This window comes from Pseudoliparis swirei, chromosome 7 (assembly GCF_029220125.1).
Source record: "Pseudoliparis swirei isolate HS2019 ecotype Mariana Trench chromosome 7, NWPU_hadal_v1, whole genome shotgun sequence".
NCBI classification, from domain to species: Eukaryota; Metazoa; Chordata; class Actinopteri; order Perciformes; family Liparidae; genus Pseudoliparis; species Pseudoliparis swirei.
Genome location: NC_079394.1, coordinates 18,053,811 through 18,079,756, shown reverse-complemented (window position 1 = coordinate 18,079,756; position 25,946 = coordinate 18,053,811). Strand labels below are relative to the sequence as shown.

The 25,946-nt window shown below is 44.7% G+C and overlaps 3 protein-coding genes and 1 long non-coding RNA gene across 4 annotated transcripts; 2 read left to right on the top strand and 2 right to left on the bottom strand.

The window, feature by feature from the left end:
• The first annotated feature begins 4,160 nt into the window (after positions 1-4,160).
• On the top strand, positions 4,161-6,481 carry ficd (FIC domain protein adenylyltransferase). Its single transcript, XM_056419317.1, has 2 exons — positions 4,161-4,745; positions 5,014-6,481. Exons 1-2 carry the CDS (start codon positions 4,475-4,477, stop codon positions 6,093-6,095), a joined length of 1,353 nt encoding a protein of 450 aa, XP_056275292.1. The 5' UTR covers positions 4,161-4,474; the 3' UTR covers positions 6,096-6,481.
• Positions 6,482-6,562: 81 nt separating this feature from the next.
• Positions 6,563-15,328, bottom strand: sart3 (spliceosome associated factor 3, U4/U6 recycling protein). The gene is made up of 19 exons (XM_056419316.1): positions 15,110-15,328; positions 14,162-14,288; positions 13,959-14,063; positions 13,687-13,871; positions 13,322-13,427; positions 12,699-12,823; positions 12,430-12,585; positions 11,922-12,060; positions 11,704-11,811; positions 11,538-11,615; positions 11,397-11,455; positions 11,009-11,118; positions 10,783-10,895; positions 10,605-10,681; positions 10,370-10,520; positions 9,512-9,954; positions 8,984-9,136; positions 8,702-8,883; positions 6,563-8,610 (listed from the first exon to the last, which is right to left on the bottom strand). Exons 1-19 carry the CDS (start codon positions 15,320-15,322, stop codon positions 8,445-8,447), a joined length of 2,796 nt encoding a protein of 931 aa, XP_056275291.1. The 5' UTR covers positions 15,323-15,328; the 3' UTR covers positions 6,563-8,444.
• Positions 15,329-19,182: 3,854 nt separating this feature from the next.
• Positions 19,183-19,938, top strand: LOC130197292 (uncharacterized). The gene is made up of 2 exons (XR_008832420.1): positions 19,183-19,602; positions 19,672-19,938. It is a non-coding gene; the product is annotated as an uncharacterized LOC130197292 (long non-coding RNA).
• A 216-nt stretch (positions 19,939-20,154) lies between these two features.
• On the bottom strand, positions 20,155-24,299 carry tmem119a (transmembrane protein 119a). The gene is made up of 2 exons (XM_056419647.1): positions 24,222-24,299; positions 20,155-22,340 (listed from the first exon to the last, which is right to left on the bottom strand). The coding sequence occupies exon 2, from the start codon at positions 22,323-22,325 to the stop codon at positions 21,600-21,602; it is 726 nt and encodes a 241-aa protein (XP_056275622.1). The 5' UTR covers positions 22,326-22,340; positions 24,222-24,299; the 3' UTR covers positions 20,155-21,599.
• Positions 24,300-25,946: the final 1,647 nt, after the last annotated feature.

The window sequence follows — 25,946 nt, the reverse complement described above, 5'->3', positions numbered from 1 at the left end:
GGAGAGTGGGAGAGTGAGAGAGTGGGAGGGTGGGAGAGTGAGAGAGTGGGAGAGTGAGAGAGTGGGAGTGGAGGACGAACAGCTTAAACAGACAGCCGCATTGTGAAGTCTGTGTTGGATCCACTGCATGTTGACTCTCCAGACAACATCTCTGTATTACGGCCCAGAGGTCAGGGACGTAACTCAGAGTACAGCCTCTTGCAATAATAGTCACATTATGTATGAAAACATTTTGCATGAACAAAAGATTATTTTCCAAACAGATTGTAGTCCAGGGTTTTAGCCTTGCAGATTGTTTATTTCAGAAGTCCTTTCATATGTCAGGAAGAGGATGTGGATCACTGCAGAGCACGTATTTAGTCATATATAAATACGTCATATCTGAATAAACAAAAAGCATTTACATTTCCTGAACTTAAACATATGTTATTCATTTAAAGTAAAAATCGCAAACATGTATCATTCATCCAAATATGGATGATATATGGAGGTTCTTAAAGCATCATATTTTGACAGCAAAACGAGATGTCACACAGCCTCAGGACCCACTCAAATGTAGTGTCTCAAGAATCTAACAGAAACAGTTATTTTCACAAAATAAATGAGCTAAATTAGTATTATTTAACTTTGTTACATTGTTAATGGCAAAAAAAATTGTTTTGTAATTGTGTGTGTGGGGGGGGGGGGGAGTGTCAATTGTTTGTATGTCAAGTATTTGGTTTGAATGTATTTTATTGGGTGAGTGTAGATATATAGCGAAGGCAATCGTTTGTTGAATATACTGAATGTTTTGATAATGACACCCAGCGGCAGTTCTCCCAGTGCAGGAAAACTGGGAAGCACTGAGCTCCGGTAATGACTTGTTTGACACCTGGGGAGGCAACGACATCTCTTCACCTTCCTCTGACCTACTCTGACGACAGCATGGAGGAAACATCAGATTACTGCTGTTGTGAAACAGGATTTAGAGCTTGGACTCTTGTTGTTTTAGCTGCAGGTGTTTTAATCTCTCAGATTTCTTCCTGGATAGGTTGTCTTAGGTTGACCTCGCAAATCATCTTGTGACGCCTCCCGTCAGTCGGCTAATGCATGTGTGGATCTTGCATTTTGAAGCAAACCGTCCTTTTAGGTATTCTGTACGGGGACCGTCAAGGACAGTTGTTGCTCCAGCTCGCCTTCACTCTGTCACCCGTTTTACGGCTCCCTCATCCCTGCTTTCTGAGCCATCCATACTCAGAGAGTGGAAAGAGAGCCATCATTCCTCTCCTTTGACTGTCTAACAAGATCCTCTATCTTGGTCACCCAGAACAAAGCCTCCTCTCAGACAGAAAGGCCAGCAGGCTGATGGCTCCTCAGAGGCTGGAGAGAGGAGCATGAGCCGGTCTGGGAGGCCGAGGAGCTTCTGCCACAGGGATTTATTTCCTGCCCCTGACAGGTCATTTTCTCTAGGTGGGTAGATGGATTTTCTACCTCTTGAAGCACACTTCCAGCGAGTATTGAAAAGACAGGGTGTTATTTTAACAGTCCGCGACGGGTCATCTCTTGAGTGTGCTTCAAGTTAACGTGTCAGCTGGTGTGAGGATCATGCTGATGCATGAAGCCACTGATTCATTTGCGTACACTGAAAAATATCCAGTGGAAACAACTGCTCACACAGCTTCGAAAAAGCATCTAATTCATGTTCCATGCATTACAGTCATTTAACAACACTGATAGGGAAGATAACAGCATACTGCAGGAATGCATTACAGATAACAGATGCCTCCTTTTTCATGTGACTGCTCCATTCTGACAATAATCCCAAAGTCACACGAGGCTTTTAATTGCATAAACACAGCAAAAATGGAATTAGCACTCATCATTGATTTTCACTCCAGACTCAGTCTGTTTCCACAGCTGAGGGGGTTTTAGCTCATATGAGCATATGCCAGATGGGCATAGAACTAGTCCACAAAATGACCCGAGGGCTGTTCATTTCATGCCATCATTTCTCCTTCTTCAGTCGTCCATTCTGTCACATTTGTGCTTTTTCTCAACTAAAGCTGAGTCGAAACTCAACTGCAGCAGCATATTGAGAAGTGGCAGAGACATCACTCATGGTATGCCCGTCTGTGGTTTAGGCAACTGGACTGCAGCCAGATAACAGAATGATGGTCCCACTCTAGTTTAGTGTCAAGGAAAATTAAGGAGCAAAAAAAAGAGGAGTTTCAAGTCAGCTTCACACGAAACCTTGTTAAGCTAAATGGAAATTCACTTTTTCAAAACAGAAAGCAAATAAAGAAATTCCAAACAGATCTAAAAGTCACAACCTGATCTGTAGATGCATCATCAGTCACAAAACGTCAACAAAAAAAGATCCTTTTTGAAAGCAGAAGAGGCTGATATCATAGTTTGAAGTGGATGATAAGACCATCCCTCAGAGAGGTGGAGTCTTTCCCTCATCAGTAATGGTTTCACTGGAGGAGGACATGATTCTTTTGACATGAGAAGTGTTCTCATACCCTGTCCTTCTCCTGGCATTGTCTAAGTTAGTTTTCAGATTTGTATTTTGTGATCTGTATATATCATTACAATTGCCAGTAATAGACATACTCACTTATTGTACACCCTCTGGCAATGTTATCTGCATAAAAAGATGTATAATATATATTGTTGAAATGTCTGGTTTTGTTATCAACAGTGACACTGTTCACTGCTGACACATTGCGTAAAAAACCTAAACATGGTTTTTACTATTATTAATTACAAAATAAAGTCTTTAGGAAGTGGACAATCTGGGAGATTTGGTGTTCTGTTCATCTGTGAAATAGCTGTGGGCCGGAGCAACACAGTGGGACTCTGTGGTGCTAAATGAGGTTAGTGTGCGGCTCCACCGCTCACTGCGAGTACAGTGTGCAACATGACTTGACAAATTCAACCCTTCCCCAATTTCAGACAGACCTACTAAATCTTTTACTCTACACACAATCATCCATTTGGTTGTTCATTCATAACTTCCTCTGCACTGTCTGTGGCTTCAGCATGTTGCTGCCGTCTCCGGCTGGGTGCCTATCAGCCAGCCTGCCATCTGCTGAAGAGACGTATAATAGTATTGGCTCTGGCACGAAGCCAGGAATCAATCTTCATCACCACAGGCGCTCCCAGCTGGTGGAAATGCCCCAAAGGCACATTCACTATGGATAGTTGAGGCATATCACAGTTTTAATAACAATGCATGAAACCTAACACGATTGAATACAAATGAAGGACAAATATAGATAGAACCGACAATGTTAATAGAAAGCAGAGGCACATGAGGCTGCAGGGCAATCTGAATATCAAAGCTTCACACATATGGATTCCTTTTTATGGCATTCACAAACTGGATTGCATAAGAAGACATCTTGATGAAAGTGATTTTGAGGCCAAGAGACCTGCTGCAGTCAGAGGGAAATATGCTGGCTGTGGTGTTTGAATAACAGAGCAATGCTGACCTCTCCTGTTTGTTAGTTTATTTGCATTACAACGAAAGCGAGAGGACAACTGGGAGCAAAGCTAATTCAGCCTGGCATGGCAAAACCAACCTTTTATTGCAAATTATGTAAAAGTAGAGCACACAATTTGTAACTTCTCACTCCGAGAAAGTGATGGTGTTTTATAATGATTTCGACATTTCTATAAATACTCAGAAGAAAATACTGACAAGAAAACTATGATAAGCCCCCCAAAAAATACAGATCAATATATTTTTCTATATCCAAAAAATACCTGATTGTATGTAATGGAAGGTGGGATTGGGTGGCTTCCTGTGATGGACAGATAAGGTACAAGAAGTGTCAAATTGGTATGTTTTGTGTTTGAAATGGCAAACAAATGGTCTCGCCTACATACACTGTGATTTAAGTCAATATTAGCCCTTGGATAGTATTTGTTTAATCTGATTGAGTTGTGCAACATGGTGGGCCTCTTAATATATTTATTCAGCAGAGAGTCTGCGGTTGCGTCAGCGTCAGCGCCTGAAAGGCTGAACTCAGGGCCGCAGCCGATTTTCAACCAATAAGAGACCTTTACGAACCATCTGTTGTATTGCTACGTGTCCAGCCAATCAGCAACACCCTTCAATGTGTTTGGACCAATGAAATTACAGGATGTTCAGACGTTGGGACCGAGGAGGTCGATGTGTCTATATTTTGTACACAACTGTGCCGACACCGAGGACAAGTCCGCCGGCCTCTCGTCGCTCAGCTAGTCGGTGTTTTTGAGTTTCAGCTCAGAGTCGCAATAAAGTGACGTAGAGTTCACTTGAACCCGCTCGCGCTAGTCTCCTTACGAGCTTTAAAAGTCGGGTAACTGAGCTGAGCTTCCTCGGCCGTCTTGGTAAGTCATGGTGACCGTGTTTTCCTTCCTGCCAGCCGCCCTCCCGCTCTCCTAGCCGGGGTGCAAATACATGGGGAACCGTATCACGAGAAGATGGAGGAGTTGACCGGAGACCGTCATGGCTGCTGTGAAGGAGTGTCGTTACACCAGCGGCCGTTTCCTCGGAGGATGGGCCCCGGTGCTGTGTGTCCTCGTCGGCTTTCTGATGGCCGTCCTGATGCCCCTGGTGGGGGAGGGCGGCCAGTGCTGCGCCGCCATGAAGGGCTTCGCGCAGCTCCGCTGCCAGCTGCTGGGGGGCGACCAGCAGCCGCCCGCCGTGCAGTCCACCAGCCTCGCCGTCACGTTCACGGCCCTTGACGTGCTGCCTCTGAGGTCCAAGCCGAGCAAAGGTACGAACGGAACTGGTGACGTCATGCACAGTTGAGCTCAGCACTGGACGTTTAAACCCAGATCCGGTTCAGTGAGGCAGCATCCTAAATGTCCATGTTGTAATTCAGAGTAGAATGCAGCTGCTTGTATGTCTATAAAGATCACGGCTGGAGCGAGGGCCTGGATCTCGTGTTTCTTTTTAATATTGCAAAGCCCTGTTGATGAAAGCCCTCCAGAGTTTGACATGTGTGCTTGGCGTCGACGCTGCCCTTCGTGTTGTGATTGCAGAGATCGAGCTGGAGGCTAAAGCGGCGCTGCAGCTGGCGCTCGAGATGAGGAAACTGGGCAAGAGGGAGAAGGCTCACAAGCTGCTGGTGCATGCGCTCCGCATGAATCCAGACTTTGTGGATGCCCTGACGGAGCTGGGCACCATCCTGGAGGAGGAGAAGGATGTGGTCCAGGCAGACCACCTGTACACCAAGGCCTTGGCCATCTCGCCGTGTAACGAGAGAGCTCTGGTCAGCCGGGACCGGACTCTTCCCCTGGTGGAAGAGATCGACCGGCGTCACTTCGGCATCATTGACAGTAAAGTCCGCCGGCTGATGTCCATCCCGAAAGGCAACTCCGCACTCCGCCGGGTGATGGAGGAAACGTACTACCACCACATCTACCACACGGTGGCCATCGAGGGCAACACGCTCACCTTGTCCGAGATCCGTCACATCATCGAGACGCGCTACGCGGTCGCCGGGAAGACGCTGCAGGAGCAGAACGAGGCCGTCGGTGTGGACGCGGCCATGAAGTACATCAACACCACGCTGCTGACCAGGCCCGGAGCCATGACCGTCGGCGACATCCTGGAGATCCACCGGCGGGTGCTCGGGTACGTGGACCCTGTGGAGGCGGGGCGGCTGCGCACCAGCCAGGTGTTTGTGGGCCACCACGTCCCTCCGCACCCGCAGGAGCTGCAGAGGCACATGCAGGAGCTGGTCCAGTGGCTGAACGCCGACGAGGCCCTGCAGATGCACCCCGTGGAGTACGCGGCGCTCGCCCACTACAAGCTGGTCTACGTGCACCCGTTTGTGGACGGGAACGGGCGCACGGCGCGGCTGCTCATGAACGTGGCGCTCATGCAAGCGCGATACCCACCGATCACGATTCGCAAAGAGCAACGGGCCGAGTATTACGCGGCTCTGGACACGGCCAACGAGGGGGACGTCCGGCCGTTCATTCGCTTCATCGCCAGATGTACGGAGATGACTTTGGACACGCTGCTGATTTCTACCGCGGAGCACGCTGTGGGGCTGCCGGGAGCCAGCCGGGCCCACGCCTGCCCCGACTGCAAACAGACGATCCCGATCCACAACTGACCTCGAGGCGGGAGGATCTCAGCGCTCTTTAAGATCAATCGTGTTTTGAATCGCCTCGTCCTTTGGCTCCGTCCCTTATCGGCCTCGGCTTCGGTTGCTGATTTGCTCAATTCGTCGGGATGCTCCAGGATAGGGAATTTAACATTTTGTTCCCACTTTTAGTGTGTAACCATATCCCCACAGGAGTGGAAATGGATTTTCATTACCATCATAATACAATCTGAAGTTCGACTGCTGGTGAAGAGGCAAGATGGATGTCTTGTGTCACGATGGCGCTCGTGTGATCATGTGATCACTCGGTTAGCGATCGACCGTTGGGATGAAAATTATGTCTAGTAAGTTTTTCATGTGATTATATATTTAAAATAAAATGTTCTATGAAACTGTTATAGAATCGACAAACTTGTGTAATATTGGGAACAAAGATTATTTCCATGAATTTATTAAAACAAGTTTCAGACTCCAAAAAAAGCAAGACTTTTTTTCTTTTATTACAGAAACACAAAACGCAAGGATTGAAAATGGTTAAAAGACAAGCCGGTAAATAAATACGGATTAAACACCAAATAAAGCTCCTCTTTTCGTATTTACCTCAATACCAAATTGCAAACTTTCACGATAGAACTTAAATATAAACACAAGCAATGTACACGTGACATCATTTAGTATCAACACCAAACGGCGCGTGACTTTTCTCCCGATGAGGCCCCCGTGGTGAAGGCAGTACAGAGCTTGTGTTCCATCTTGTTTGAAAACTTTAATTTATTTTATCACAAACAATTATGACCTTTTAGAAATTGATACACAGGACATTATGTCCACAAACAGTTGATATCCGAACGTGGAAAGTGGACAAATGGTCGACTTCCAACATGAGAAAGCAGAATAACCCGTCCACTCCAGATTCTCTTCTCTTGGAAGGAGGCTTCAGGACGTGTCGATGGCGGCAGCCGTCTGTCCCCGAAATGCTGAAGAGCTGCCAGACCGGTGCGCCCGTCACATGCTCCCTCTCAACCAACTCGACCGATAACAAAGAAAAACACATTTACCAAACGGCACTTGGCTTTCACGTTCCAAGGATCCCCGTTACACTTTTCACATGTACTTTTATTGCATTCAGATAGATCTACCCTTTTTATTACCTAAACTAATTCATGCCTTCCATCAATGGACTCTTGCAGGACTGCAAGGAAAACTATTTTAAATTTGTTATTAACTAATTATTTTTCTCGTTTGTTCTACAAAACCCATCACAGTTCCCTCGGGCCTAAAATGTAACAAAATGTTAATTTTGTCCCACCATGAGGCTTAAACGCAAATACATTATACTTAAAATGTAAGAAGGAAACAACTGAGATACCTGAAACTGGCAAACACATTGTGTTGTTTGCCGAGCCTGGACTGGTGCCTGTATCAACTCAACTCATAACACCCATAAGCGAGTTTCACGCAGTGCAGGGATTATGGGTAATCTCTCTCTGAATCAGTTTTGGTACAATACACAAATATCAGACTGATGTAGGAAACCATGCAAATCACTCGACACCCTGCCAGACGGATCACACCAACAGTGATGTACGGGAAAAGTAATGAGAACAGAATTTCGAGCAGTTCTATAAATAATATAACTGATATCTAGCACTCGGACAGTTTATACTGTCCCAACATGTCCACAGGCCGAGATAAAGACGATTAACTAATACTGGACTAATGGAGATGTCATAGCATGTGAATACTAAGGATTAATAGTGGATGGTGAATCACCAACTGGTTGATGTCAAACTAGTCATTCGTTGTACTAGACAGTAAAAAGTATTCGCTAGCCTTATTAACTTTGTCCTCGGAGGTCAAAAATAAGTACATAAAGATAAATCTGACTGAAGAACATCCATCTGCAAACACACACACACACAATCTATATTACACATCTGAACTTTTGCATATAACTGTTAAACAACATTCACATAGACGGTTGTTAGGAATATTTATAAAAAAATACTCTGCCATATGCATCTCAGCTCTCGGCCACTTACACAACAAAAAACACATTGAAACCATTTTAGATAAATTCTATTTACACACAAATATGATACTTTTTCTTTTAATAAAAACAATCTCCCAAGACACCCTTGAAACAAACCAAAGGAAAAGTCTGGGTTGAAGAGTCTTTCCGATGGAGGGCAGGAGAGCTCGGCGATTAAGGCAAATCTCGCAGAACGAATGATGAGAACAAGACTGAGATTAAAGGGAAGCCGGGGAACCGATTACAGAAGAGTCACCAACACTCATTTGGAAGGACACAAGATGGCGTCCAGTGTGGAGGCGGCAGTAATTCTCTCCCTCGTCTTCTCACTTGCTGAGAAGCATCCGGGCAAAGTCTGAATTGGACAGCGGCTTCGTCTCTCCGGCCGCGCTGCTCGTTGCCGCGGTGCCATTCTCCGCTTTGCCAACTGCCGCATTTTGTCGGTGCAGGGAGCGAGGGAGGAGCGAGAGCTGGGTGCGTGCCCGTCCTCTCCTGGGAAAACGAGAAAACAGCCATGTTTCAGTGCTCAGGGGACTCGGAACAGTCCAGTTAGCGTGAGAGAGGACCGTGCCCGTCGACTTACGATCCAAAGACCTGCCGCGGCATGTCCGCCATGAGCCTGCTGGGACCGGGTTTATCCACGTTTCTGCTCGGAGGGTTGCTAATGGCAACAGAGATGGTGTTGTCCTCGACACACATGCCGTCCAACTTCAGGACGGCTTGAGAAGCCTGAGCTTCATCTTCAAACTCCACGTACGCCAGACCCTGCAAAGCCACAACGGGTGAGGACAACACGGAATCTGCAGGTCAACGGTGGAAATCACGAGGTTAACATCTGGATAGGGTCCTCGTCTCAAGGGCTCACCTTGGGTTTCCCCGAGCGGTACGTGACCAGACGAATATCTTTGATGGTGCCGTGACTTTTGCAGATTTCCTCGAGCTGCTCTTTGCTGCACGAGAACGGCAGCCCGGAGATGAAGATCTTTTGCTTCTCCATGGCCGTGTTGTATTTGAACATCTACGCAGACATTCAATGGGACGTGTTAAACGGGAAGCTTTCTGCAGGGTTCGCCAAGTTAAAGATGTGTTACGGCATTTCTATTCAACACTGGTTTATAGTTATAGTGGGCGAAGTGGGATGGAAAACTGATCCCAAATTATTGATTACATCACATTTAGCATGAGATGTAAGAAAATGGACACCAATAACAATTCCTAATGATTTAATTAAATTGCTGAGGCTTAAACCTGGACATATGGAATTAAATTGATTTACCGATTAGGAATAATATATTAAAGGCGAAAGAAAACATTTTAGAATCAGTAAATTAAATGGAGGATTATTTGAGCCTTTTTTGAAGACCTGGACTTTCTGTAAATTGTTCATATTTACCTTAAAGTCTGGATTCTTGTTTTTGTCGACACACGGGGACACAAACATGGGCCTGCCCTCCACCTCCCGTCTGTCCAGCTTCAAGGCTTCAGCCACGGACACCGTGGATTCAAACTGGACGTAGCCGTAGCCTTTGAAGTTCCCTTTGGTGGCGAAGACCGGGCGAATCTGTGTGATGGGCCCACAGCTCTCAAACTGCGTCCTCAGCTTGGCCTCGGGTTCCTCCAGGGTGTACGCCAGGTTGCTGATGAAGACGCTGCTGCTATCGTTGCGGAGCTCTGGCTTGTCATCGTCATCGTCCGGTTTGTTGACAGCGGCCGCCGCTCTTTTATTGCCGTGTAGAGCGGGCTTATAGCCGGGGGGGGCGTTCCTCCCAGAGAGTCCCGCCTCGGTCTCCATGTGCTCTGGCAGTTGGTTCCCATTCCCTCTGTGCCTTTTAGTACCTTGGAAAAGAAACAGCATTTCTTCAGCATAGGTGTTGCTTTAAAATAAGAACAGGCTTCTAATACAGGCGATCTTTATTACCGTCGCATTCTGCGGAAGGTTATGTTTTGATCGCTGTGTATTTATTTATTTATTTGTATGTGTGTTTGTGCGTTATTCGCATAACTCAAAAAGTATTAAACCGAATCGCATGAAATCTGGTGGGATGATTGATTATTATCCGGGGACCATTTGATTAGATTTTGGGAGCGATCGGGTCAAAGTCATGAAACGGTCAAAATCTTATTTTTTACCATAAGGTCAATTTTTATCCAATTGGCATGCAACTAATGCCAACATGTTCACATGCCATCAAGCTCCCCACACTCTCATGCCAAGTACCAGGCGCTCTACCGAGTGCCCGTTCTGGTTTACCAGTGTTATCGTACTGCTCTGCTTTTCTCTTCTCCCCAGCTCGAGTTCCCTTCTGGGCATTCTTCGGACCCTTCTTGTCCATCTTGGTATTTCGCCGCTGATCAGCTCTCCCAACATCTTGGCCAGCCAGGTTGGCCTCTTTCTCAGCCGCCTCACAGATGGACAGAACATGGACGCATTAGCCAAAAGCCGTGTAATGACACCGTTCCAGGTGGATGCTGACCTGTGCTCCTACCTTTGCCCGTTGCACATTAATCCTATTCAGCCGGGTCTCCGTCTTCTGCACCGCCACGTCCCAGTCCTCAAGAGAGCCTGGAGAGGAGGACGCAAAATACAGACACTGTAGTTAATGAAAATATTCTATATGTTTAGGTTGTATATTTAAAGAAAATAATGTTTTAATTGGTATTCACCTTCAACCCTCTCAAATGTGAGCAGGACTTCACTCACATGCTCCGGGTAGTCTGCGGTGCACTGCACTGCTCTGTGGAGAGCTTTGCGACAGTGGAGCGGGTCTCCATAGGACCTACAGATAAAGTACAAAATAAAATAATGAATATCAAGAACCAGGTTTGGTTCAAAGTCATCAGCACTTCACTTCAATTATCTTTCCCCCCACTCAGACATTGACTTGCATACCTCTCAAGGTTATAGTACTCCAGCCACATGTTGGCAAACTTAGCGTTCCCCTTTGTCATGATGCTGTCCCACAGCTCTCTGGCTTTTTGGATGTTCTTGCAGTGGAGGGCCTGGGGGGGGGGGGGGGGGTGTACAGACGGTTTACATATTACACATGTGACATTGTGCTTATAGAACTTTAAACACATGTGAAGAATATAGTTTGTAGTAAATATTCGGCTACAACAGTCACATTGAGAAACGTGATGCAAAAAAAGAAAAACGTTTTGCTTTTGACCTATGATTTAATTAAAGACAATTCTAAATAAATTTAAAAATAGAACGATTAAACGCAGGGTTAAACACAAACTCAACTTGGGAAAATGGTTGTCATAGTAACACGTCTTACCTCTATCCTCGCCCAGATCTGCATTATGATACAAGAAGGATCTCCACTTTCACCAAATCCTACAGTGACGAGACAAATACTTCATGAACTCGACCAAGAACACCACAAGATGACGTCTCCGTCGGATGCAGATCCACCTACTTTCTTCCACATCTTGCTTCATGTAGTCTAGAGAGCGAGAGAAAGCTCCTCGTAGCTCCTCCAACTCTTTACTTGATTCTGAAAAAACAAAAACAAAGGAACCGACTTGAGTGAGGGAACAATGAGGGAACTCAGGTGAACTATTTAAACAAAGATCTGCTCTCACCTTTGCTGAAATCCACACGTCTCCTCAGATAGTCGAGGTATGCCTGCCAAATTTCCACATAATCCGTTGCTTGAATGAAACCGGCTTTCAACGCCGTTTCAAAAAGATCTGCGAGGAAGACAATGACAACAGCTGAGTCTGGGATATAACACGTGCACAGCTGCATGTCCAGCAACGCAGTAATCATCTGAACCGCTCCGCCGGCCTCTGGTTGTTACCTGAGACCGTCTGGTGGTCGGCTCCGTGCCGCTCCAGAGCCTGCAGGTAGCTCTTCCACAGACCCATCGTCCAGGGGCAGTTCCTGACTGCACGCTCGTGAGAGGAGAGGACCATGCCTTTGATCTTCAGCTGACGGTTCTGTCCAGAGAAAACAAATAACCAAAACATTCAATAAAGCTGAGATATTTCATTCTGAAGATTTAATGAGGTTAATGTCCAAGTTTAGTGTTTAAAATGTCAAAAATCACATTACAAAAATGTAAAAGGTCCACGTTTTTATTTCAAGAGAAGCCGATGGAGAAAGTAACAGCTGAAATGTACTAAAATAACCTCAGTGCAACAATTTGACCATAGTTGTTAATCTCTGTCTGCAGTTCTGTGCTGATAAGAGCCGTCAGTGTAGGAGGCAGTGCCATGTGAAACCAGTCTAAACTCTACACAATAACCATTACAGTCTGACTGGGAGCCTTAAGGACAGCACCATGCCAAACACTGACCACTACTCACCAGATAGGTGGTGTATTTTGCCCACACGTCTGGGACAAGGCAGTTCTCCGCTAGAGTCCGCTCAAAGATGATCTGGACCCGGGCCGGGTCGCCCTCCTTCAGTTCAAAGTCAATGTAGGACTGATACTCTGCCAGTTTAGGAGGTTCTGCTACCAACTGCAGCGAGAAAACAACAGGCAGAAGATATGCATTAAAAACCGGCGCACATTATTAAACACATCCAAGGAGGACAACGGCAGCCGACAGAACGATCAAGTCGAGTTAGTTACCAGGGCTTCTTCAAAAGACTTGCACTTCGCCGTCTGCTGCAAAGCCTTTTTGTACTGGTGTATGACCGTGTCCGCCACCCCATCTTCAGACCACTCTTCATACTCTGCATACGTGGCTTCCATGTCTACAAAGCAACGCAGCACCATTTTCTCAAAATCTGACATTTTTCAATAAAGAGACATACACCACATAAAGCATTTACAAACTGTACTAGAGTAACTTTGAAAAGTATTGCTTACATGTTAGAGTGTTCAATGTGTACTGCCTAATCTCAGTCTCATACTTAAGGGTATTAATAGTTAGTTCAACAAGTGAGATGGTTCGATAATAAAGGACTGAAAACCTTACAGAAATGCCTCTGGTCCCCATTCAGCTGGGAGAGAAAGAAAAGCACAACACGAGACCATCTGGCTACATTTCGCCCTCTCATGAAACAAACTGAAAGGAGTGTCCTCTTTCTAAATCTGTACCACATCACAACCATGTCACACTTAACTTATCCAACAAGGCAGCGGTATCATTTTAAATGGCGTCATTTAGTTTTTTGGGCATACGATCCTTGCAACACGAACCCTGTTTGTTGAACTGCAGCTCAACTGGACAGAAGAGGCGTCATGCTTACCCATAAAAGGAATGGCCAGCTGGCGGCGGAACAGTGTATGGAGACGCTCAATCTGAGCTTTCAGCTGTTCCTGCTCCTCCTGATTAAGAATCTGTCCATGTGGAGGCTGGGGGAAACACAGCGGAGAAAATGCTGTCAGATTTTTGCAAATTTCACAGGAATTAAAAATCAACGAAGAAGTTTATATTCATTCCGAGTTAAGTAAGTCCTCATTCAAAAGCAACACACAATATTAACTGGAGAAAGGGTGATTGACATAATCCGCAAATATCCAATACTGCTTCCTAAAACTATATATTCAAACAGCGACTAAATTAGTGCAAATATCGGACCACCGATAAGAGCCGAGTGATTGAAACACAAACCTGGACGGTGGAAAGCATGACGTTCTCAAACTCTCTGAACGCTTCCCACACCACGTGTCCCTTGGTCATGTGTAGTCCCACAGCCGTCACAGCCCTCTCAAAGATGGATCTCACTTTGTCTATCCCACCTGGTGAGCCCATGCCACCAATTGAATACTGAGCATATTCAAGCCAGATCTCTGGACCTGAGGATAACGACATGGAATTCAATGTTAAATACATGAAATGACTGAATGTGTAATCAAAAGCTGTTAACAGTGGGATGCGCTCACAGATATAGTCGATGACAGCCGTCTCAAAAAGTTCATATACTTTCTCCCGGTTTGGCTCCTCTTCAGTCAGACGGATTTCATCCTTGAGCCAATCCAGCCAGATCTCTGTAGGGTTCATTAAAATGTGGTTTCAGTTGCAAATAATGGTCATAGTTTTGTCAACTCATACTTCGGAGCCCAAAACTGTCGCGGACATGACCAACCTTCAGTGAGTGGGAAAAGTTCACTCATTTTCTGCCTTGCCTTTCGCAGACGGAGAAGTTCTCCCTCCTGCTTCAATAGCTTGATGAGATCAACGTGGCAGTTGTAGTCGAAAGCATTGATTGACAGCTGAAGAATTAAGAGGAGGGTAATATATTAAACACTACAAATAAACATATCCTAATTATGCATTTTATGTAAGCAATGATTCAGTACCAAGGCTTATTATTGTGCACAATGTTAAACATAGCATTGACACAATCTCTATCTAGTCATCACTAATCAAATGCACAACGTCAGCCTAAAAAATGACCATGAAGTTCAAAAGCAACAACAACTGTTCAGTATAACCGTTCCGACGGTTGGCTTCGCTGCAGGGTCGGCCCGTTAGTCAATATTAGTTTCCAGCCGAGTGTGCCTTACCAACGGAGTCGTTGTAGTAATGGTAAAGCTACATGTGGTTTCTCTCGACTGTTTAGTGGCAACACAGACAGCATTCACTGCAACAGATTGACTTCAAAACGTGTTTTGAGCGGCTATCAAAACAGCAGATTCAACACGTTTAAGCGTGAGACCGAGTATAGTACGGGAAATGTGTACTTGATTTGTGTACATGCACTTTTTAACTAAACTAAAAGCTGATGTCCCACTGGACTGAGAGTGTAAAAAAGGCGCGTACGACACGAGAAGTCATTAGCATCACAGATTAGCATGTCAGCTAATCGCGACGGTTAGCTTCAGTGAATGGCGTCCTATCCAGCGCGTCTAATTGTGTTCAATAACAGCAGCTGTCTGGTGTCTATACGTGTCAATTAAGAGCAGAGCAGAGCAGCTCGTGATTTGAAAGCTGTCGTTGCCGGTTCGTTGTAGCGGACCGTGTTTACCGTGACCACCCATTCATTCCCGTTAGCTCCTCGGCTAACGCGAGTGCACTCAGCTCGGCTGATTACCTGCTCCTCCAATCGTTGGATTTCTGCTTCGTTCTCTTTCTCGTCTTCCGACGAGTTCCCCTCATCCTCTTCCTCTTCTGAATGTTCTTCTCCCATACCCTCCTCCTCCGCCTCTTCTTCTCCGTCCGATCCCATTTTTCTCTTCTCTATCCCTGCGTCTACCTCCTCCATGTCTTGCAAATGCGTTTCCTCTTCGTCGCTTGATGCTGCCATGTTGGAAGTCCGTCTGCCTGGTAACAACCCGCGAGTCGGGAGTCTCGCGAGAGGTGGAGCCTGAAAACCCACCGTGGATCCCCCAACGTGCACTTCCTCCTGTTGGCCGCTAGTAGGAGCTCGTTCATCGGCGCCGCCTCCCACATTTAGATGTTTGTCAACTAAAAGTGTCCCCGTCCTCCCTCGTGGATTTTCGTTAACAGTTCATAACGTTATTTAAACATGGCCGTTGCCTCTTTACGAAACTCTACGTCCTCGTTGCTATTATTTACCAGACTGTTAATCAGACCGGAGCTGAATGCTCTCTGCTCATATCACTCAAAGGTAACGCATCAAATGTGCCTTTATCTCGTCCCTGTAACCTACAGATACATGAAAAAAAATGCTAAATGTTGGTTCAAAGCGAGCCAAGTTACAGACCAAAGACCATACACATTACTGACTCAAGAAATGAACACCAGTATTCCAAAAGATAGTCCCTGCTTTTGTGTTTCAATGATCGAGATGGAGAGCACTGTTTAACTTCCAAATGTCACACACATTATTCAGTTTTCATAAATTTGCTGTTTTCAAACTCACTTCTTAAGGTTTTCCTGTAATACGTCACCTGGCTGAATGATTCTTGGTGAGATTAATGCTTCAAGTCTCTCTAAAACCTCCTCAATCCATTTCTTTCAGTGCTTGCAGAAGATGCCATAAAAGCAGCGCTGTCGGACTACAGGATAAAACGACAGGACAAGAAGGAGTAACATGTGCATGCTGGCAGTTAATGGGTTATTAACTGTTATTATGTCTCAGCACCAGCACCAGCCATGTGCTGTTTGGAAGATTGGTCCTCATAATAATAGCTTTTACGACCTCCTCTGGGTGTGAAAGACGCTTTGACAATCTCTTAAAAAAATATCAGATGTTGTTGGTGTTTTCATCACAGAACACAAAAAGACCCTGAATCAGAAACGATAGGCCGTGGTGTGTTTTTATTGACATTGTTGGCATTCAGGCCGTATTTGGCTCGAATTTATATAACACCTCTGGTCCCACATGGAGGATTCCCTTTGTAAATGCAGTTCCGTCGGCAGCTTAAGTACAGATACATAATATTGTATGAGACTGCTTATTGTGACTCTTATTAAAAACATGTTCAGTGCGTCTGTGCCGATGTCATCCACCAGATCCGACATCAAGCGGAGCCACTGTCTGTCGGCGCAAAAGCACTTTCTTCAGTACCAGCAGCACTGCCAGCATGAGGAGAGTTACTAACACGCATAACACAGCGAGCAGAGAGATGACCACGGCCGAGTCCTGTTGTGGGCCGCGAGTGGGCCAGACTGCATCTCTGTTGGTGGAGAGCAAAAACTCTTCCGCTGAGGTTGCATTATTCTGGGGGGTCCGACCTGTGATGTTGTCTCTACATTTCGGTTCCTCGTCAGGGGTAGGAGTAGAGTTTTTGAAATGGGGTGGGCTGACTGATTGTGTTTTATTTAGGGACAAACACTCTTCATATGTAAGGGTCTCTAACGAGTAGTAGTTGAGCAACACACAAGTCTTGTGAACATCTTTGAGGAGAAGTCCAACAGTGGTTTCCTGTGATGTTCGCCCTGACAAGCTTCCCACATACCTGTTGTTTTGAAATGAGCTCGGTCCTGTGGGCTGCAGCTGTCTTTCCAGTGCAGAGTTAGGGTCCAGTTGGTGGCCCTTCTCATTTGGCTTCAAGACACGAGGACAGATGGCCATGACGGAGAGGTTAAGAAGCAGGCGGTGAGCAAGATGCACCGGCTCGCTGCACACCAGGTCTGTGGCCATCCTCAGCCGACCACTCAGCAGCCAGCGGTACAGATACAAGATGTCACACTCGCACACCCACAGGTTGTTGGTGAGGTCCAACGATCTGAGACGTGGGAGTCCGTCAAAGGCGTTTTCTGGGACCGAACGCAGGCAGTTGCTGTTGATCTTCAGGACCTGCAGGTTGACCAGGGCAGACAGCGAGGGCAGGTCCAGGACAGAGATGCAGTTTGCAGAGAGGTCCAAGTGGGTCAGAGATGGAGGAAGATTCACAGGGAGGCTTGTAAGCCGGTTCCCCTTCAGAGTCAGGACTTGCAGCTTGTGGAGAACCAGAAGGGCCCCGGGTTGAATGGCACGGATACGGTTGTCCTCCAGATCCAGGCGAGTGAGATTCCCCAGTTGTCGCAGGGCACCTGAGGTGATATAAGTGAGGCGGTTTTCTTGCAGCAGCAGGGACTCCAGGCTCGAGGGCAGGCCACGAGGGAAGCGGGCCAGCAGGTTGTGACTGAGGCTCAGCTCCTGCAGGCCAGAGAAGGGCCGGAGCAGGTGGTCCACGTTGCAGAGCTGGTTCCTGGCCACAGATAGAGCCGAGGTGCTGAGAGGGACGGAGCGAGGAAGTGACCTGAGGCCCTGGGACTCGCACAAAACCAGGGATCCTGGACGAGGACAGCAGCAGCCAGGAGGGCAGGGAAACGTTATGAGGCAGGCCAGTGGACAGAGAACCAGTAGGACACCACATCGGCACCAAAGCATGGCTCACTGCCAGGAGTAATGGAGGAGAGACGACCACATTAGACACACTTCTCACTTGCTTTAACAAAAAGAAAAAGGGTACAACTTCATGCTAAAGCACCCTTTATGTGCGGTTTATACGTTGTAACAAAAGGTTTTTCGTAGACCCCGGACAAAGGGCGACTTATTGGAATGAAGCACCAAAAGATAAACACACAAAGACTTAGCACTTACCATTTTCTCCTCCGGTATTATTTGCTCCTCCTCTGAGATGAGCAGGCTGGTCACCAAACGGTCCCTACATGATCCACGTCTCGCTGAAGATATAACCACCGCTGTTGTTCAATTCCTTCAAATGCTCATCAAAGTTTAACGACAGCCTTAAGGTGCTGTATTACTATGCTGGATCCTCCTCACCATTGAAATTGATTGAGAGCTCATATTGCTTCTGAAAAGGGTCAAAATACAAACTACAAGGGGATATTATCGAAGTAAAGAAGATAGATAAATAAAAGATGCAGGTATGTATCCAGTACTTCCTTATCTGAGGTTACATATGTTCCTTGAACTGAAGAGCGTTGGTGGGTGGTCCCGTGACCGTGTGACTCCCCTGGTGGGAAGAGTGAAAGTGAAGGGGTAGGTAGTATTTGCTCGAATTATTTAGCACCTCATTGACAAAAGAGCGAGGAATCTGACCCGGGTGCGAGGCACTGCCAGAGCTCGCGTTTCACCCAGCAGAGCGACGCATGACGCTGAGCTGTCATCTTTGATGTTTGATCTTCCAAGAGCGGACTTTTAAGGTTTACGCTCAAACTTTATTTAAAACATCCTTCTGCTTCAGACATTTTGAGTAAATCTTTGACTCTTTTGTAAAGATTTAAAAAAACATATTTCCGCTATTTGTATCCATATTTGTAAAATGCAATGTGCAGCATCAACATAGACAAGTGAGCAATCAAACCTGCACTGTGCACATGTGGGCAGGATGTCTTTGCTTTGTTTGAACTTCAATGAAACAAATCATGTCTTAAGATTTGAACAGAGCACATGCCATGCTCCGTATGTCTCTGGCGGACTGCTGTTCAAATATTTAAACAATCTTGAACAGTAGCCAGCGAATCACAAAGGGAGCTCTCATCTTCTCCAGGCTCTGATACCTTCTGCAGGCCTGTGTTTGGGTGTGATGGTGCCAGCTGGCTCACCCAGGCCAATCATATCCTCGAGTGGAAGAGTTAGTGTTACTGTGTGTGTGTGTGTGTCTGTCTGTCTGTCTGTCTGTGTGTGTGTGTGTGTGTGTGTGTGTGTGTGTGTGTGTGTGTGTGTGTGTGTGTGTGTGTCTGTGTGTCTGTGTGTGTAACAGCTTGGACTTAACAAGTCAGAAGATCTGTAGCATAATTGATTATTGTGACACGGCTTCCAGAGGAGTCTTACATCCAAAAGAACAGCCCACATCACTCGAGTTCTTTAATCCCCAAGAATTACTTTACAAAAAGCCCCAAAAGTGCCTAAAAATATGCAATTAAATACTATTTACAGTGGAACATTGTATCTTTTCTATATATTATATATAACTATATTTACCGGACAACGAGATGCTTCTGACGGCAGATTGATAGTCGACTCACAAAGTCAACAATAGTTAAGTTATCATTAACTGTTATTCATTGAACGACAGCTATAGCACAGTGCTGATGAAGTGACCTGTGGGGACGACGTCATCAGAACGATGAGCTCAGTGCAGAGCGGCCGGCGGGACACACGAGCAGGTATGTAGTCGCTCAACATGCAACATTTCAATGTGTCTAATGTCCTAATTGTCCTCTTTTTGTCAACAGCAATTAACCCACCATGTGTGAAGAAGATGGGATGGTTCTCGTGATACTTGAATAACACACACACACAGGCAGAAAGACGGATTCCTTGCTTTAAGTTTGTTTTTGTTGCTTTTTTAGGTTTCTTTTGGGCTGCGTTGTCGTTCATCATGAGACTGTGGCCAACATTTTTTAATAATGACAAAAACATCATTATCAACAATTGTATTTAACAAAAGCAAAGAATACTGCCTTTTTGTAAACAATAAACAGGAATCATCTGAGTGGCAACATGTGAGGACGTCAATCTGAGGTTAAGTCAATTTGACCCGAATATGACCCGATTCAATGTTTAACCCTCCTGTTACCTTTATATTTCCTAACATAATTATTAGAATTAATATTGTTTTCCAAGTTTAAGTGTGAGGTACTTTATGTTTGTTTGAACACCGACATTAAACATTGAATTCAAATTGACAGGAGGGTTAAATATTGAATCGGGTCAAAATGACCCGAAGGCAACACAAGGGTTAAAGAGCTTAAACATGACAAACATCTGGCCCTTCATTCATCCACAACTCATCCTGGTTGAGATGCTCAGTCACTAATTACCTCGATGGGATAGTGAGTTGACAAATTATCTTCTTGAGTGTAGTCTGAATTTTTAATCAAATTATATATAGATAAATTTGACAAATATGTCTGATTTTTAGATATTTTCAGCCGCCATAAGTTAAAGTTAAACCTGTTACACCACCAACTACTTATCTCCGTACGCAAGTTTTGACTCATTACAAATTATTACATTAAAAACAAAACACACAATTTATCTTAACCATAAGTATTACTTATTATAAAAACAAACCTGATTCACAAAGTATTTGTACCCCAGAACTCTTACGTTTCATGTTGAAGGCACATCAGCAGAACTATCAACCAAATAAATATATAGACAGACAGATAATAGATATATATGTATGTTTTTTACTTAAACTTCCCAGAAATAACACAGTTGCACAACGTGCTTTTGGTGTAAAGCTTTGTGAATTAGGTTTGGAAAGTGAAATACAAATAACATTATGCACAATTAAGTAAATATGAATGTAAATATAAAGTGATAGTTATGTTACTTATTCAACAAATCGACTTTACTGGAGTCTCGCTTTACTTTCTCTACAGCAGCAACGGTTTTGCTTTAAAAGAAAAGATGCTCCAGCGTACAGCAGGACGTACTGAGGGGATTCCTCTGTCTATGGACAGGCTTATGGTTTTATACAACTCGGTATTAAGAACAAACAAATTCTCTTTTGTCATTTCAATTTTGAGAACATGGCAAAATACAGGATTCTCATTCTTAATTATTTTCAACATATAGTTTTTTCTTGTCTTTCTTTAAAAACAACAAACCCAAAAGCAAAATGTTTATTTTGCAGTTTCAAGTGATGCTACTTTAATGGCACCGTGATATGATGGTAACCGTGATATGATGGTAGGCGGTTCAGACCACTCAGTGATAAAATGATCTCAGCTACACAAACGGACCACAGAGCCACTTTAAAGTTGTTGGCATGTAGCATTCAAAGTGTTAGTTTTTTAATCTTTGTATGTATCAAAAAATGTGACATGCAACATTTATAGACAGGATTCATGCAGCAACACAACTCAGTCTTTAGATATCTAGTAATATATCTTCTATCAATTAATTATTTTCCACCCATAGTCCATATATTCATGAACTCTTTAACTGTTTAATCATTAGATGTTTTAAGGGCATGAGCTTCACCAAGACCTTTCTTGGTGGAAGTTGTAAATGGGCTTAACCAGATTCTAATCACAAAGGCCTTTATATATATTCCTCCATATGTGTGCAGCATAACCAACCTGTCTGATCTTTTTTCATGCCGTGTTTGCAACATTTCGCCTCTCAAGCCAACATCCGCCCTGAGCCGGCCTCAGTGGTGGGCCTTCTTCAGGTGGCAGGTGCAGCCTGAATGACCAGAGCTGGTGCTGGGGCCGGAGCTCTGCTGCACCTCCTCCTTGCGCTTGGGCTGCTCCTTGTGCTTGGGCTCCTCTTCTGCCTCCCTCACCTTCCTGGCCTCCTGGCGTGGCGACGACCTGACCTCTCTGCCCCTCTCGCCCACCAGAGCCTTGGAGGGCGTGCGCAGGTGCTTGGGGGAGGCCGCGCTCTGAGTCTGGACCCTCTTGACGTGGTCGACGGCGTACGGCCTCTCTTGGGGCTCACTTGGATTTTTGCCCGTTTTATCAGCCACTTGCTTCTTGCTCGCGTTCGGAGGCGGTTTGGAGGCCTCCAGCTTGCGCTTATGACTCATGGCGGAGGCACAGCAGATGATGAAGACCATGACGATGAGAAGAGAGGTCACGACGATGATGATGAGCAGATTCTGCTGCAGGAAGTCCACGACGCGAGTGAGGACGAAGTCCTTCAGGCGGATCATGGTGATGGTGATGGTGTTGGTGATGGTGCTGGTGAGGGTGGGAGCTCCAGTGGCAGCAGAGACCTGAACAGGCGCTCGAGTGGAGATAGCGGTTGGAAAAAGGAGCTCCAGCTCGGCTTCATCCCCGCTGCCGTCCATGGATGTGTTGTAGAACAGAGGAGTGGCGTGGCACAGCGAGAGCAGCGCCACGCAGGAGACGAGCGAAAACACGCGGGAATTCATCTTCTCCTCCGAGTCCTGCAACGACAGCAATGGCTTTTAGGATCAAATAAGGTATTATATGTATTTTCATATCGAATGTAGAGGCTCGATACCCCTGAAGGCTAGAGCCCTGAAGTGATTAGCTAAGCTTCATAAAAGACTGGCCCGACTCTCCAAAGGAAACAGAAAACATCCACCAGCACCATGAAGCTCACTCATGAGCTCCCCGTCCAGTTGGTTTCTTTTCCCCCATATATTTTTAATAATCTTGCGACCTCTTCGATATTTACCGCGGCTCATTGCCAATACTAACTTGTTTCCGTCTTTCCTGCAAGAGACACATACCAAAAACAATGCAACTCCAGGATTCATGTTCACTCAGGTTTTTCTGCTGTTCTTGGAACATATCTATTTTAGCAGGCAGTTGAGCAGCCATTACTTATTCGGGGTGGAGACAGTGAGTTTGGTGTTGAAGGCCTTATAATTTGTGAAGTAGAGGGAGGCCACCCATCCACCACACCAAAGCCAGGAGGAAGCTATGTTCCAGGGGAGCACAGAGGCTGTGGCCTCTATATTTACACTGGGCAGCAGCTGGTGTCTGCTCCACCAGAGCTGAGGAAGATATTTCTGCTTCCAGTAAAACCAGCATTTACCGACAGTATGTCGACTGCATAAACTTCCTGACCCTATATTACTTTTCTTCCATCCTTCTTCTTCTTCTCAATGTGAAGTCGAGCTCCAAGTGGTGCACGGCTCAGTCTGTTACCATTTAGAATAGACTGTCTAATTACACAGTGCCAAGCTGTAAGGACAAGCTTCTAATCAGCATCGCGCGACAGCGAAGCTGCTGCTGCTGCTCTGATGGACGCAGTGAGAAGCCCCCTCCCTCCCTGTGTGGTCGCACATACATGTGTACTCTGCTGGACCACATGGTAGGTGGGTCTTCATCCTTGGATGTTTAGCTACAGGACAGCACTGCCCCTTGAATCCTCATAATTATAGCCATAATTACATTCCCTGTATATCACTGGAGGGTCCACTGAAGGCCATCAGGCACCACATAGCAATTAACCCATCTCAGGACATTTTAGACTTAATGTCTCAAACTCTTGAATTTTCTTTCAATTTACAGCAGCGTTGTTTTATGGCTGCATCTTTACATCAAATATAAATATCCTACATATCTTGGCCATTATTAATTACACATTTACTCCAATTCAGTCTGACCTACGTGTTAGTTTTGGAAAAGTTTTTCTCAACCATAAAGTGAAAATAAGCATTAAGTTGCAAAGATGGAGCCACTGGCAGAGGATAGACCATTTCAAAGCATATTTTATTAAAAAACATATAAATGTCGGTTAATTTAGAGTTCAGTAGATTAGACACATGGGATACATATCCATTACAACATTACACATCTTTAAATATAATGAAGAAAAATCTTGATGGTCAAAAGCAGCAGATATTATATAAGTAAAAGAGGCATTTCAATAACGTAAAATAAACCATTACAATGCAAAGCCCTGCAATGTAAATATTAATTAAGTAAAACTACTAAAGTATTAGCAAAATCTACTTAAAGTATTAAGTATAAAAGTCATCATTTACCATATAATATAAACAGAAACTCTAGCTGTAGCTATTGAATCATTACAATGGATTATTTAGTACAATATTCCTCCCTGTAATGTAGTTGAGTGTAAGTTTAAAGTGAAATGGAAATACTAAATAAAGTGCAAGTATCCTAGAACTGGAAAACTTGAGTAAACGTACTAAGTTATATTCCACCACGTTGGTTTAATGAACTAACTTTAAACAATATGAACTGATATTAATACACGGACTGCTCTGAGATACACATTAAATATTGGCTAGTAACTTTCTTTTAATTCTTTGCCAATATGAACACATACTTACAGAAAGTGTTATCCTGGGCTTCTCCTGTGAACCGGGCCGAAGACAGAGAGGAGACAGAGTACTCAGAAGAAAGGAAGAGTGAAAGAGTCTCCGAGCATCCGTCCTCCTCCTCGAGTGATAATGACTCTTTTTTTCCTGAGTTCTAAAAGGTCTCCTCAGTTCAAAACGATGTCCATCCCTCTATTACCAGCCTCTCCTCCTTCGTTCTACCTCCCTTCCTCCCTTTCTCCCTTCCTCTTCTTCCTCCTGCACTTATGAGGCGTCCATGTGGGATCAAACCTTTTTACTCTGCATTTATTTCTGAATTATGAGAGGGATCAGCAATGTAGTATTGATTATGTATATAATCACATTTCCTCACACAGGAGGAATACTTAAGATCCCCATAAAGACAATGTGTATAGTGTTGTACCACAATGTGTTGATTCATTCACTAAAACTGAGCTGCTTTCAGCTTTGGAACACATTGCAGTGAGAACACGAGGCCCATGTTTGAAGGAAATGGGTATTTCTGTACTTGGTGGGGCGAGTCCTGCGCCTCCCACTGAGTCCTCTCTAATTAAGTCCTTGTTGATTACAGCCTGGCTCTCCAGGGCGCACAAGACCAGCGCAGGGCGAAAGCAACCCATCTATCCACAACACACGGACAGAGCCAACATATAAACTTCATGGTCCTCTAGCAGCACTTATTACCTCTGGATACATCTCTAACTATACAGGCCGTCTATTCCAGGCTGCTGATGGTGTGAGCCGGTGATATTAGACCTGATCAGCAGGAGCTTTAGTGGAGAAGAGGAGCGACTCCCCGCGCTCAGGGCGCAAAGATCCTATTTCTGTTTGTTTAGTTTTGTGACTCACAAATGTTTCAATTTCTATTTTTTTTTTGCTGTAACAGACTCGTACTGAAATAGTGTTTGGTTATTTTTGGAGGCTCAAACACACACACATACGCACTGTATATTCTTTTACCACCCTATGTACAGTGTGTTTTTTATATATTTATTACTTTCGCATTCTGAGAATGCGGAAGGTTATGTTTTGATCGCTGTGTATTTATTTGTATGTGTGTGTGTTTGTGTGTTATTCGCATAACTCAAAAAGTATTAAACCGAATCGCATGAAATTTGGTGGGATGATTGGTTATTATCCGGGGACCATTTGATTATATTTTGGGATCGATCGGGTCAAAGGTCAAGGTCATGAAAAGGTACCAAAAAAGTGGCTGCGGTGAAGGTATGCGCTCTACCGAGTGCCCGTTCTAGTTATTATTATTATTATTATTATTAGAGTGTGTTTGTTCTATACCTCTGCTGACTCGGAGAACCCTGCAAAATAATTCCGATGTATCTGGACTGCTGGTCTAGGCACAGATGGCAAATAAAAATCCTTGAACCTTGAACCTTGAACACACACACACACACTTCAATTCAATCAACTACACTCCAACAACTAACTGTGTCCATCTGTTTTATAAACTATTGCCACTGCAGTTGGGATAGCAATAATTAAAACACATATATAGTTTTCATAACACTGATAACCAACCTTTGTAAAGGAAATATTTGCAAATCATTTTTAAAGATGTACAGTGGGTACAAGTATTCAGACCCCTTTAAAATGTTAACTTTGTTTAATTTCAGCCATTTTCTAAAATTAAAGAAGTTAATTTTATTTCTCATTAATGTACACTCTTCTTGACAGAAAAAAACTGAAATGTAGAAATGT